The sequence below is a fragment of the Macaca nemestrina genome, chromosome X, assembly GCF_043159975.1.
Source record: "Macaca nemestrina isolate mMacNem1 chromosome X, mMacNem.hap1, whole genome shotgun sequence".
In the NCBI taxonomy this organism is placed as follows: Eukaryota; Metazoa; Chordata; class Mammalia; order Primates; family Cercopithecidae; genus Macaca; species Macaca nemestrina.
Window position 1 is genome coordinate 119839706 of NC_092145.1, and position 14248 is coordinate 119853953.

The following is a 14248-nucleotide window of genomic DNA, read 5'->3' on the forward strand; positions in this document are numbered from 1 at the left end:
ACTTAGAGATCAAAAAGGTAGAAGTAAAAGAGACAATTAAGGCAACCTGTGTTATGGTTTGGCTGGTCAGTATTAAAGGGGGAAAACGTTAAGTCAAGGATTTGTTCTGTCTCCTGTGGGGTATGAAGGGAAACTGGGCCTTTGGAAAACTCATGTTCCCTATCACTTGGGACGACATGGTGTCAGAAAACCATGTTACTGTAGTTTACAAGGGGGACATCTCCATTCTAGTAGAGGACTGCATTTGGGAAACCGAATTAATAATAGACAAATGTGTTTGCTCTGTGAGAGGAGCAGAAACATTGCATCCTCTATAAGCCATTGCTGAGTTAGAGTGAAGGTACTGAGGTTCCCAGCCCTGAGATCTGCTGGATCTTAATGTGTGTTTAACATTTCTGCTGTGTCTCAGTCTTGTCTCATGATCCTTCATAGACACTGGCAAAGAGTTATAATTATGCCCTTGATTCTTCTCTTTATAGTACCACTAATCATTGCTGGCCTATCTTTAAGAGAGCCTTTTAGGGTGCTTGTGGGCTATGTGTGTTCTCAGTAGGAGCTAGCCTCTAGCCTTCAGTCAGGATTGTACTTCAGCAAGAACTTTTACTTTGGTGCATTGCGTTATGGTGGTGGTATTGGCAAGATGCAGAGATGTGGATTGGATCTGTAGGTCATTGAACAGCTGTACTAAGATTAATAGGTCAGAGCCTACTTGGAGGGAGGTTGGTGTCCTGCTGGGTCCTGTCATCAGTCCTGGCTTGTTGAATATTTTTTTCAGTGTCTTAGACCGTGAAAGATATGATTATCAGTTTTATAGCTGCTATGAAGTTGAGAGATCTAGCTGACACGTTGATTGACATTAGTAAAGCTTTTGGGGCCTTAGGATGAGATAAAAGTACTAATGAGTATTGGGGGAAAAGGAATAATAGTGAGTATAGGATAAAACTAGATATGGACAGACCTTTTATTTTTAGTACTCAAAGTAATTTCTTTAGCTTTGCTTGGATATTTTTTAATGTATCCAAGTTTGTCACTGAAATTAGTTTGGTAAAGAGTTACATAGTTAAGTTCTTTAATTATTCAATTTTTTTTTTTGAGATGGAGTCTCGCTCTGTCGCCCAGGCTAGAGTGCAGTGGCCGGATCTCAGCTCAGCTCACTGCAAGCTCTGCCTCCCGGGTTTACGCCATTCTCCTGCCTCAGCCTCCCGAGTAGCTGGGACTGCAGGCGCCCGCCACCTTGCCCGGCTAGTTTTTTTGTAGTTTTTAGTAGAGACGGGGTTTCACCGTGTTAGCCAGGATGGTCTCGATCTCCTGACCTCGTGATCCGCCTGTCTCGGCCTCCCAAAGTGCTGGGATTACAGGTTTGAGCCACCGCGCCCAGCCTGATTATTCAATCTTTCATGCTGGTGCAGGATGGGAAATGGTGCCCTTTTGTAGAATGAATACAGTTTCAGGCTTTGGTAATGATCAGTTTCAATTCCTTTCACTTACCGAAAGGGTTACTAATTACTTACTAATTAAATTACTCCTAATTTCAGTTATGAGTTGATAATTCATAACTCTTCATTTAATCCCTTCTGTGAACCAGTTTACTTCTACTGCCATATACTGAATTTAGTATATTTTTGTAAACAACTTTTATTACAATATACAATCAATTTAAAAATGTGACTCATTGCTAAAACATTCTATTTGGTTTATTGCTCTGAGGTGAAAAAGCATATGCAGATAGTATACAAAATGTGACAATAGTTCATATTTAGATAAATACTTTAGGTGGCTCATTTTGTAGTGGTTTTAAGCAAAGGCTGATTTATTTATATATTTATTTATTTTTTGCTCAGCTGAAATAAATTGTGAAATACTTTTTCTAATATGTTGGTTCTTTAAGAGTTGTTTTATTTTATAGGAAAATAGAAATAGTGCAGTTTGCTAGCCGGACACGCCAACTCTTCGTTCGATTATTAGCTTTAGTGAAATGGGCTAATAATGCTGGCAAAGTGGAAAAATGTGCGGTGAGTTAAACTTTTTATTTTACTTTGTATAAAATAACTTTTCGGATGTTATGATAGACATTTTAGCTTTAACTATCCTTGCCGATTTGAGTGACGTGAATAATCATATTTCTGAATGATAATGTATATTTCTGCAGAAACTTAGTATTTGTTTATGGACACCTGATCAGAAAGAAGAGGAGGTAGCTGGAGACATCATACATGAGGAGACTTTAAATATGAGACTGGAGAAAAAGGGGGAACATTGTTAGTTTATATTTGTACGATTCCTTAGAATTTGCAAGGTTCTCCCTTACATTTTGCTTATTAATTCTTGACAATCCTGTGAGAATGGCAGAGTTGGTAATTTTTTTTTCCACTTTTACAGATGATGAAACGATAAGGTTCCTAGAAGTTATATGGCTTCTTCAAGGTCACAGAGGCTGATAACAACATTTTTCTGTTTGTTTATCTACTAATTCTCCAAACCTCTAATAAGCACAGGGTATAGGGGACAGAGGATGGAATCTTCAATAAGGAATAGCCCCTGCCTTCGAGAACCTCATGGTCTTTTGACTATTGAATCACTCTTTGGAATGCAAAGTGACATGCAGTGCAGTGTACCAAAGATGCTAAAATCTACCAGAAATAAAGTTTTATGCTATGTTCAAGAAGCGTTAAGGAATAAAAACTTGATTTTTTTTTTCAGATTGTTCACTGTTGGCATATAGAAATACTACTGATATTTTGTATGTTGATTTTGTATTCTGCAACTTCACTGAATTTATCAGTTCTAATAGATTTTGGTGGGGTCTTTAGGTTTTTTCAAATATAAGATCATATCATCTGCAAACAAGGATAATTTGACTTCTTCCTTTCCAATTTGGATGCCCTTTCTTTCTTTCTTTTGTCTGATTGCTCTAGCTAGGAGTTCCAGTACTGTGTTGAATAATAGTGGTGAAAATGGGCATCCTTGTCGTGTTCCAGGTCTGAGAGGAAGGGCTTTCAGTTTTTCTCCATTCAGCATGATAATTAGCTGTGGGTCTGTCAAATATGACTTTTATTATGTTGAGGTATGTTCCTTCTATACCCAGTTTTTTGAGGGTTTTTATCATGAAGGGATGTTGAATGCTATTACATGTGTTTTCAGCATCAGTTGAAATGATCACATGGTTTTTATTTTTCATTCTATAGATATGATATATCACATTGATTGATTTGTATATTTTGAACCATCCTTGCATCCCAGGGATAAATCCCACTTGGTCATGACGAACGATCTTTTTAATGTTTTGTTGAATTTGGTTTGCTAGTATTTTGTTGAGAGGATTTTTGTATCAGCATTCATCAGATATATTGGTCTGTAATTTTCTTTTTTTGATTTGTCTTTGTCTGGTTTTGGTATTAGGGTAATACTGGCCTTGTAGAATGAGTTTGGAAGTTTTCCCTCTTCCACTATTTTTTGGAATAGTTTAAGTAGGATTGTTATTAGTTCGTCTTTAAATGTTTGGTAGAATTCAGTAGTGAAGCCATAAGGTCCTGGGCTTTTCTTTGCTGGGAGACAAATTATAATTAATATAATGAATTATAGCTTCAATCTTGTTACTTGTTATTAGTCTGTTTGGGTTTTGAATTTCTTCATGGTTCAATCTTCACAGGTTGTATGTGTCTAGGAATTTATCTATTTCCTCTAGATTTTCCAATTTATTGGCATGTAGTTGCTTACAGTAGCCACTAATGATCCTTTGAATTTCTGTGGTATTAGTTGTAATGTTTCCTTTTCATCCCTGATTTTATTCATTTGGGTCTTCTCTCTTTTTTTCTTTGTGAGTCTGGTTAAAGGTTTGTCAATTTTGTTCATTGTTTCAAAAAATCAACTTCTTGTTTCATTGATCTTTTGCATTGTTTTCTTCATTTCAAATTCATTTATTTCTGCCCTGATCTTTAGGTTTCGGGTTTCTCTTGCTTTTATAGTCTTTAAGATGCATCCTTAGGTTATTTATTTGAAGTTTTTCTTCTTTTCTGATGTAGGCACTTATAACTATAACTTTCTTTCTTAGTGCTGCATCCCATAGGTTTTGGTATGTTGTGTTTCCATTATCATTTATTACAAGAAATTTGTAAATTTTCTTCTTAATTTGTTCATTGACCCACTGTTCATTTGGGAGCATATTGTTTCCGTGTGTTTGTATAGTTTCCACAATTCCTCTTAATGTTTTCTAGTTTTATTCCATTGTGGTCAGAGAAGATGTTTGGTATTATTTCAGTTTTTCTAAATGTTTTAAGATTTGCTTTGTGGCCTAACATACGGTCTATCCTTGAGAATGATCTATATGCTGAGGAGAAGAATGTGTATCCTGCAGCCTTTGGATAAAATGTTCTGTAAATATCTATTAGGTTTATTTGTTCCGTAGTGCAGATTAAGTTCCATGTTTCTCTGTTGAGTTTCTGTCTGGGAGATCCGTCCAGTGCTGAAAGTGGGGTGTTGAAGTCTGCAGCTATTATTGTATTGACATCTTGCTCTTTAATAATATTAGTATTTGGTTTATGTATCTGGGTGCTCCAGTGTTGGATACATATATGTTTACAATCATATCCTTTTTCTGAATTGACTCCTTTATCATTAATGACCTCGTTTGTCTCTTTTCATAGTTTTTGTCTTGAAATCTATTTTGTCTAAGTATAGCTACTCCTACTCCTTTTTGGTTTCCATTGATATATAAATCTTTTTCCATCCCTTTATTTTCAGTCTGTGTATGTATGTCTTTATAGGTGAAGTATGTTTCTTATAGGCAACAGATCATTGAGTCTTGTTTTTTTAAATCCATTCAGCCACTCTGTGCCTTTTTATTAGAGAGTTTAGTTCATTTACATTTAGTGTTATTATTGATAAGTAGAGATTTACCCTTGCCGTTTTGTTGTTTTCTAGTTGTTTTGTGGTCTTCTCTTCCTTTTTCCCTTCCTTCTTATCTTCCTTTTAGTGAAGGTGATTTTCTCTGGTGACATGATGTAATTTCTTGTTTTTTATTTTTTGTATCCGTTGTATTTTATTTTATTTTTTTTCTGAGACGGAATCTTGCTTTGTTGCCCAGGTTGGAGTGCAGTGGCGCAATCTTGGCCCACTGTAACCTCTGACTCCCAGATTCAAGCGGTTCTACTGCCTCAGCCTCCTGAGTAGCTGGGATTACAGGCGCATGCCACCACGCCTGGTTAATTTTTATATTTTTAGTAGAGACGGGGTTTTGCCTCGTTGGCCAGGCTGGTCTTGAACTCCGGACCTCAGGTGATCCACCTGCCTTGGTTTCCCAAAGTGTTGGGATTACAGGCGTGAGCCACTGCACCTGGCCCATTGTGTGTTTTTTGATTTGAGGTTACTGTGAGGCTTGCAAATACTGTCTTATAACCCATTATTTTAAACTGATGACAACTTGACACTGATTGCATAAACAGACACGCAAAAAGAAAACTAATGAAAACTCTGCAATTTAACTTTATCTCCCTCCTTTTTAACTTTTTTGTTTCTCTTTAGTTCTTATTGTCTTGAAAAGTTCTGTATCTTCAAAAGTTGTTGTAGTTATGATTTCCTGTTGGTTTATCATTTAGTCTTTCTATTTAAGATAAGAGTAGTTTACATAGTACAATTAAAGTGTTATAATATTCTGTATTTTTCTGTGTGCTTACTATTACCAGTGAGTTTGTACCTTTAGATGATTTCTTCTTGCTTATTAATATACTTTTCTTTCAGATTAAAGAACTCCCTTTAGCTTTTCTTGTAGGACAGGTCTGATGTTGATGAAATCTCTCAGCTTGTCAGAGAAAGTCTTTATTTCTCCTTCATGTTTGAAGGATATTTCCACCGGATATGCTATCCTCGGGTAAAAGTTTTTTTTCCTTCAGCACTTTAAATATGTCATGCCACTCTCTCCTGGCCTGTAAGATTTCCACTGAAAAGTCTCCTGCCAAATGTATTAGAGAGCTCTGTTGTATGTTATTTGTTTCTTTTCTCTTGCTGCTTTTAGGATCCTTTCTTTATCCTTGACCTTTGGGAGTTTGATTATTAGATGCCTTGAGGTAGTCATGTGGGTGCTAAATCTGCTTGGTGTTCTATAATCTTCTTGTACTTGAGTGTTGATATCTTTCTCTAGGTTTGGGAAGTTCTCTGTTGTTATCCTTTTCAATAAACTTACTACCCCTATCTCTCTTTTTCTGCCTCCTCTCTAAGGCCAATAATTTTGAGATTTGTCCTTTTGAGGCTATTTTCTAAGTTTTGTAGGTGTGCTTCATTCTTTTTTGTTCTTTTGTCTCTTCTGACTGTGTATTTTCAAATAGCCTGTCTTCAAGCTCACTAATTCTTTCTTCTGGTTGGTCAACTCTGTTATTAAGAGATTCTGATACATTCTTCAGTATGCCAATTGCATTTTTCAACTCCAGAGTTTCTGCTTGATTTTTAAAGCAATTATTTCAATCTCTGTTAAATTTATCTGATAGAATTCTGAATTCATTCTTTGTGTTATCTTGAATTTCTCTGAGTTTCCTCAAAACAGCTATTTTGAATTTTCTGTCGGAAAGGTCTCATATCTCTGTTTCTCCAGGATTGGTTCCTGGTACCTTCTTTTGTTCATTTGGTGAGGTCCTGTTTTCCTGGATGATCTTGATGCTTTTAGATCTGGGCCTCAAAGAGTTAGGTATTTATTGTAGTCTTTGCAGTCTGGGCTTGTTTATGCCTGTCCTTCTTGAGGAGGCTTTCCAGATATTTGAAGGTACTTAGGCCCCAAGCTCAATAATGCTGTGGTTTTTGCCGACTCATAGAGGTACTGCCTTGATGGTCTTGGATAAGATCTGGAAGATTTCTCTGGATTACCAACCAAAGGCTCTTGTTCTTTTTCCTTAGTTTCTTCCAAACAAAGTCTTGCTCTTTGTGCTGAGCCACCTGGAACTGGGGGTATGGTGATGTAAGCACCCATATGGCCACCACCACTAGGACTGCACCAGCTCAGACCTGAAGTCAGCACAGCACTGGGTCTTGCCCAAGGCCCAGTGTAACCACTACCTGGCTACCACTTACCTTCACTCCAGGCCCTAGGGCTCTATGATCAGCAGGTGGCAAAGCCAGTCAGGTTTGTGTTTTTCAGGGTGGCAAGTTTCCCCAGGCTTTGGGTGAGCCCAGAGATGCTGTCTGGTGGCAGGGATTAGAGTCAAAAACCTTAGTAATTTGCCTGATATTCTTTTCTTACTGTGGCTAAGCTGACATTCAAACCACAATACAATTTCCTTCCTGCTTTTCCCTCCCCTTTCCACAGGCAGAGGAGCCTCCCGCTTTGGCCATCACCGGCCCATGGGAGGGGTTCTGCTAGGCCACCACTGATGTTCGCTTAAAATCGAAGGATTCTTCAGTTAGCTTGTGGTGAATACTGCCAGGCCTGGGACTCATCCTTCAGGGCAGTGGGCTTCCCTCTGGCCCTGGGGAGGTCCAAAAATGCTGTCCAAGAGCCTAGGCCTGGACTTGGGGACCCCAAGAGCCTGCTTATGCTGTACCCCACTTTGGCTGAGCTGGTACCTAAGGTGCAAAACAAAGTCCCCTTTACTTTTCCCCCTGCTTTTCTCAAACAGGAGTCTTTCACCATAGCCACTATAGCTCTGAATGTGCTTGGTCACACCTGAAGTCAGCACATCTCAGAACCCAAGGTCCATGGCATACTACCTGGGTATCACTGCTGGTTATTCAGGGCCCAAGGGCTCTTTTATTCAGCGGGTGATGAATCCTGCCAGGACTGGGTCCTTTCCTTTAAGGCAGCAGGTTCCCTGCTGGCCCAGGATGTGTCTTTGTCATCTGTGAGCTAAAGCCTGGAATAGGGGCCTCACTACTCTGCCTGGTGCCCTGTCCTACTGTGGCTGAGCTGGTATCCAAGATGCAAGACGAAGTCCTTTTTACTCTTTGCTCTCTTCCTCAAGCAGAAGAAAGGAGTCTCTTTTGTTGTCACAAGCTGCGCTGCCTGGGGTTTGTGGAAGGGTGGTGCAAGCACTCCCTTAGGCCCCCAGCTGGTGTATCCCTAGGTCATGTACCACCTAGTCCTCTGGCTCTGAGCCCAGCCTAGCGCTAGGAGTTGCCTAGGAATTGCAGTACTTGTGTCCTAGACTGCCTTTCATGTTTGCCTAGGACTCCAGAGTACTTTGGCCCACATTAGCAAGGCTTGCGGAGAAACTCAAGTTCTGACCGCTGCGATGGGCAATTCTCTGGCCAAGGCTGGTCCAAATGCTCCTTCTGGCCCAGCACAACTTTGCTTTCCACTATGACTGGGCAGCACTGAGTTCAGTGTAAAGTCCCCCAATCACTGTTCTCTCCCTCCCTTAAGTGCAGGGCCTCTGCTGGAGTAGCGGGGGAGGAGCAGTGTCAGCTATTCAAGACTGCCTCTCCTGCCCTTCTCAATGCCTCTTTCAGTGATATGAAGTTAAAACCAAGTACTGTGATGGCTTACCTGATTTTTGGTTTTTGTAACAGTGCTTTTCTGCGTGCAGATAGTAAAAATTTCATCTTCCTGGAGAGGGGGTGACTAGTGTTGGCTTGTATTCCACTATCTTGCTCTGACCCTCTCAGCATTTTTGTTTTCTGAATGTAGATACAGATGTGTTTATGTCAGGGATACAGTCCGTCAATGAGAATTAGAGGGATTGTTCATGTTTCAACCTAATGATTATTTAACTAGTTTTATTAGAGATTCTTGATAATGATCTTTAGCCATGCCAGATGTGTTATGAGTATATAGATCCATAGTTTATAGAACTCTGACTAATGGTAAAACAACCTGGATAATGTTTTGCCTAAGAAAAAGAGAAAATATCTCTCATTCTCCTGGAGATTTTTTTCAGTAGCTTTATCGAGCTATCATTTACATACCATACTATTCACCCACTTAAAGTATACAATTCAGTGGTTTTTGTTATATTCACAGATATGTGCAACCTTCATCACAGTCAATTTTAGAACATTTTAATCACCTCAGAAAGAAAACCTGTGCCCTTTAGTTGTCACCCCCAGCTCTCCTCTAGCCCTAAGCAGCCGCTAATCTACTTCGTCTCAATAGATGTGCCTGTTCTGAACATTTCATATAAATGGAATCAAATGTGTTGTGTTGTGATTGGCTTCTTTAACTTAGCATTTTTTTTTTAGTGTAGTATTTTCAAGATTGATTCATGTGGTAGCATGTGTCACTACTTCATTCCTTTTTATGGCTGAATTGCATGGATATACTACATGTTTGTTTATCTGTTCAGTTAATAGGCATTTGGGTTGTTTCCAGTTTTGGATTATTATGACTAATGCTGTTGTAAATAGTCATATCCAACTGTCTGGATGTATGCTTTTATTTATCTTGAGTGTATACCTAGGAGTGGGATGGCTAGGTCATATGGTAACTCTTTGTTGAACTTTTTGTGGAACTGCCAGACTGTTTTACAAAGTGGCCACACCATTTTACATTTTCACCAGCAATGTATGGAAGTTTAGTTTCTCCACATCCATGCTAACACTTGTTGTTACCTGACTTTTTGAGTCTAGCCATCCTAATAGGTATGAAGTGGCATCTCATTAAAGTTTTAATTTGTATTTTCCTAATGACCAGTGATGTTGAACATGTTTTCATGTGCTTATTGGCCATTTGTGTGTCTTGTTTAGAGAAACATTTATTCAGTGTTAAATTCTAAAGGAGATTATTATTAAACATATTCACAGCTGGTGTGTGAATACTTACAAATAACATGGATTAGTTCTTGTGAACTAAGACTGTCTATGTGAATGGATTCACTAATCAGTTACTCAAAACTCAAGTTTTATCTTTTTTTTTTTTTTTTTTTTTTTTAAGACATGGAGTCTCACTCTGTCATCCAGGCTGGAGTGCAGTGGTGTAATCACAGCTCACTGTAACCTCGAACTTCTGGGCTCAAGCAGCCCTCCCACCTCAGCCTCCCTGAGTAGCTGAGACCACAGGCACACACTACTGTGCCCATCTAATTTTTGTAGAGTTGGGGTCTTACTTGGTTGCCTAGTTTCGAACTCCTGGCTTCAAGCAATCTTCCCGCCTCCACCTCCCAAACTGCTGGGGATTACAGGTGTCAGCCACCACACCCAACCACGTTTTATCTTGATTAATTATATTTCTAAGTTCAAGAAATGTAGCTGAAGCTAGTGTATTTTGAGTTCAGTGAAGTAGTTTAGATAGTGTTTCATTCATTGTTTATGTTTAAGTGGAGCGATAGGGGCTGGATAACTGTGGCATCCCAGTAGGGTTGATGCATGTCTTTCTGCTGGGGAGGTCTTTGGTACTCTTTGAGCTTGACTTTGGTCTGATAAGCATTTTTACAGTGACCTGAGTTAAGGGAGATATGAGATGGCCTAAATCTGAGTAAAAGCCTGTTAAAAAGTTGAGAATGTATTAGCAGTGTCATGACTGTTGATAAGAAGTTAATGTTGGTGGCATTGATAGAAATTCATTGTACTAGTCATAGAAGGTAGCATTTTTACTGGACCATGCTGTATATTGGGTCTAACTAAGAATTAGAAGAAATATTTTTGTTGTTGTTGTTTCACTTCTTCTGATTATTGACCTTTTGGGCAAGTGTCTTAACCTAAGCCTCAATTTTCTCATCTTTAAGCTCATAGTAATTATCTGGTTGTACTTCCTAGAGTTGCAAAAATCAAATAAAGTGTTTGAAAACACTAAGAAATTGTAGAGCACTGTTTTTGTGATGTTGGTATTAATTCTGGGTACTATGTTTTAAGTTGGCCACTGACAGCCTGTTCGAAGGACATGAGAGAGAAAACTTTAAGTATTGTTCTAGAATAAAACTAGAAGATGGCCGGGTGCAGTGACTCACACCTGTAATACCAGCACTTTGGGAGGCTGAGGCGGGTGGATCACCTGAGGTCAGGAGTTCAAGACCAGCCTGGCCAGCATGGTGAAACCCCGTCTTTACTAAAAATACAAAAATTAGCTGGGGGTGGTGGTTCACCCCTGTAATCCCACCTACTGAGGAGGCTGAGCCAGGAGAATTGCTTGAACCCGGGAGGCGGAGGTCACAGTGAGCAGAGATCGTGCCACTGCACTCCAGCCTGGGGGACAGAGCGAGACTCTGTCTCCAAAACAAAACAACAACAACAACAAACAAACCATGAACTAGAAGATAAAAGTTTTAGTGAGGTAGTTTTTAGCTCTGTGATGAGCTCTACTAGTTTAGGTATCCTTATGAAATGCATTGGGTAGAAAACTGATGGAAAGGATTTCTGTATTGGGCATGAAGTTGACCTGTATCTCATAATGGGTGTTTTGGAGTGTTTTCTATGTTCTTTCTAGGCACTGTTCTAAAGGTTTTTTATGTGTTAACTCTTTTTTTTTCAATTGATATATCATAGTTGTACATATTTTGGGGGTACATGTGATATTTTGATACATGTACATAGTGATCAAGGCAGGATAATTGGGATATTCATTACCTCAGACATTCTTCTTTGTTGGGAATGTTACAGTTCTTGTTGTTTTGAATATACAATAAATTACTGTTAATTATCATTTCCCTACTCTACTATCAAATACTAGAACTTATTCCTTTTAACTGTATTTTTGTACCAACTTTTCTTCATACCTCCTCCCCCGTTCCCAGCTTATCCTAACCAGCATTCTACTCTCTACTTCCATGATATCCACTTTTTTAACTCCCACGTATGAGAGAGAATTTGCAATATTTGTCTTTCTGTGCCTGGCTTATTTCGTTTAACATAGTGACCTTCACTTCACAGTGAACACACTGCCATGCTGTTGCAAATGGCAGGCTTTCATTCTTTTTTATGGCTGAATGGTATTCCATTGTGTATATGTACTGTATTTTCTGTATTCATCTGTTGATAGACCCTTGGGTTGATTCTGTATCTTGGCTATTGTGAATAGTGCTGCAGTAAACCTGGGAGTGCAGGTGTCTTTTTGGTATGCTGATTTCCTTTCTCTTGGATATATACTCAGCAGTGGAATTGCTGGATCTTATGGTAATTCTATTTTTAGTGTTTCGTAGTTGTTGTTTATTTGTTTTTTGAGACAGGGTCTCATTCTGTCACCCAAACTGGAGTGCAGTGGCACAGTCATGGCTCTTTGCAGCATCAACCTCCTGGGCTCAAGTGATCCTCCCTAGTAGCTGTGACCACAGGCATACACCACTATGCCAGGCTAATTTGTTTGTTTTTTAATTTTTTGTAGAGACAGGGTCTCCCTATGTTGTCCAGGTTGGTCTGCAAGTCCTGGGCTCAAGCAGTCTTCCTGCCTCTGCCTCCCCAAACGCTGGGATTACATAATGTGAGCCACCACACACAGCCTATTTTTAGTTTTTTTTTTTTTTTTTTTTTTTTTTTGAGGAACCTCCATAGTGTTCTCTGTAGTGGCTGTAGTACTTCACATTCCCACCAACAGCGTGAGGATTCCCTTTCCTCCACATCGCCACATCCTCACAAGCATCTGTTATTTTTTGTCTTTTTGATAATAGTCATTTTAACTGGGATGAGATGATATTGTGGTTTTTATTTACATTTCCTTGATGATTAGTAATGTTGCATTTTTTTCGTAATACCTTTTGGCCATTTGTATGTCTTCTTTTGAGAAATGTTTATTCAGGTATTTTGCTCATTTTAAAAATGGAGTTATTTGGCTTTATTTTGCTATTGAGTTGAGTTCCTTATGTATTTTGGATATTAATCCCTTGTCAGATGGATATTTTGCAGGCGTTTTTTCCTGTTCTGTGGGTTGTCTCTTCATACTGTTGATTATTTCTTTTGCTGTGCAGAAGCTTTTTAGCTTGATATAATCTCTTTTGTCTATTTTTGCTTTTGTTGCTTGTCTTTTTTTGTTTGTTTGTTTTTGAGATGGAGTCTCGCTCTGTTGCCCAGGCTGGAGTGCCATGGCGTAATCTCGACTCACTGCAAGCTCCACCTCCTGGGTTCACGCCATTCTGCTGCCTCAGTCTCCCGAGTAGCTGGGACTACAGGCGCATGCCACCACGCCCCACTAACTTTTATGTATTTTTAGTAGAGATGGGGTTTCACTATGTTAGCCAAGATGGTCTCGATCTCCTGACCTCGTGATCTGCCTGCCTCGGCCTCCCAAAGTGCTGGGATTACAGGCGTGAGCCACTGCGCCCAGCCCAGGCTAATGTCTTAGAGCATTTTCCCAATGCTTTTTTCTAGTAGTTTCATAGTCTCAGGTCTCACGCTTAAGCCTTTAATTCATTTTCAGTTGATTTTTGTATAGCGTGAGAGATGGGGGTCTAGTTTCATTCTTTTGCATATGGTTATCAAGTTTTCCCATCACCATTTATTAAAGAAACTGCCCTTTCCCCAGTGTATGTTCTTGGTGCTTTTTTGGAAAATGAGTTGGCTATGTGTGGATTTCTGTGTTCTCTATTTTGCATTAACTCTTAATCCTGAGAACAACTTTATGAGATTGGTAATCATGATCACCTCCATTTTACAGCTGAAAAAACTGAGGCACAAAGAGGTTAAGTTACTCGCCCAAGGTTACAGGGCTAGTAAGTAGTAGAATTAAAATGGAGAACAAAGCAGTCTGGGTCTAGGAGTACATGCTTTTAACTCCTTCATTACCAACCAACTCTGGAAGTCTGTAAGAAGAAAAAACCATTTTATTCTACTTATTTTTCCTAATGTTGATATTATGTATGTGTAATGTTAAGAATGGATAAATGAATTAGAAAGCTTTTACTTAAAGTGACAGAAAATTATTGCTCTTAATATCAAATACAAATGTATTAAATATTTCTTCTTCAAATTACTGGAAAATGTTTGAAGAACTACTTTGAAATAGGGAAAACTTATTATATTAATTCCCCTTGAAGTTTACTTTGGAATGATTTAACAATATTTAGTGTGAAAAGGAGATAGTTTTCAGGGATGCTTAATACATTTACCCTTTACTTTAAAGATGATTTCAAGCTTTTTAGATCAGCAAGCCATCCTGTTTGTGGACACTGCTGATCGCCTGGCCTCGTTAGCTAGAGATGCTCTGGTCCATGCACGCCTGCCTAGTTTTGCCATCCCATATGCCATTGATGTACTGACTACTGGCTCTTACCCACGGCTGCCAACCTGCATTAGGGTAAGTGCTTTGCCCCCATGTTCCTAAAAACTAAAGGTTTTGCCATTGGGTTGGATTGTATTATTAAGTAGCCCAGCAAAAAACATTGTTAAAACAAACAGTATATATAGT

The 14248-nt window shown here is 39.0% G+C and overlaps 1 protein-coding gene across 4 annotated transcripts in view; it reads left to right on the forward strand.

Annotated features, from left to right (window-relative positions):
* Positions 1 to 14248, forward strand: part of LOC105500003 (mediator complex subunit 14) — an 88785-nt gene that overhangs the window by 7482 nt on the left and 67055 nt on the right. For all 4 annotated transcript variants that reach the window (XM_011772920.3, XM_071088486.1, XM_011772909.2 and 1 more), the window contains exons 3-4: positions 1907 to 2012; positions 13964 to 14137. In XM_011772920.3, coding sequence (XP_011771222.1) covers positions 13964 to 14137 — 174 coding nt within the window. In that variant the 5' untranslated portion in view covers positions 1907 to 2012. The remainder of the gene's footprint in view (positions 1 to 1906; positions 2013 to 13963; positions 14138 to 14248) is intronic.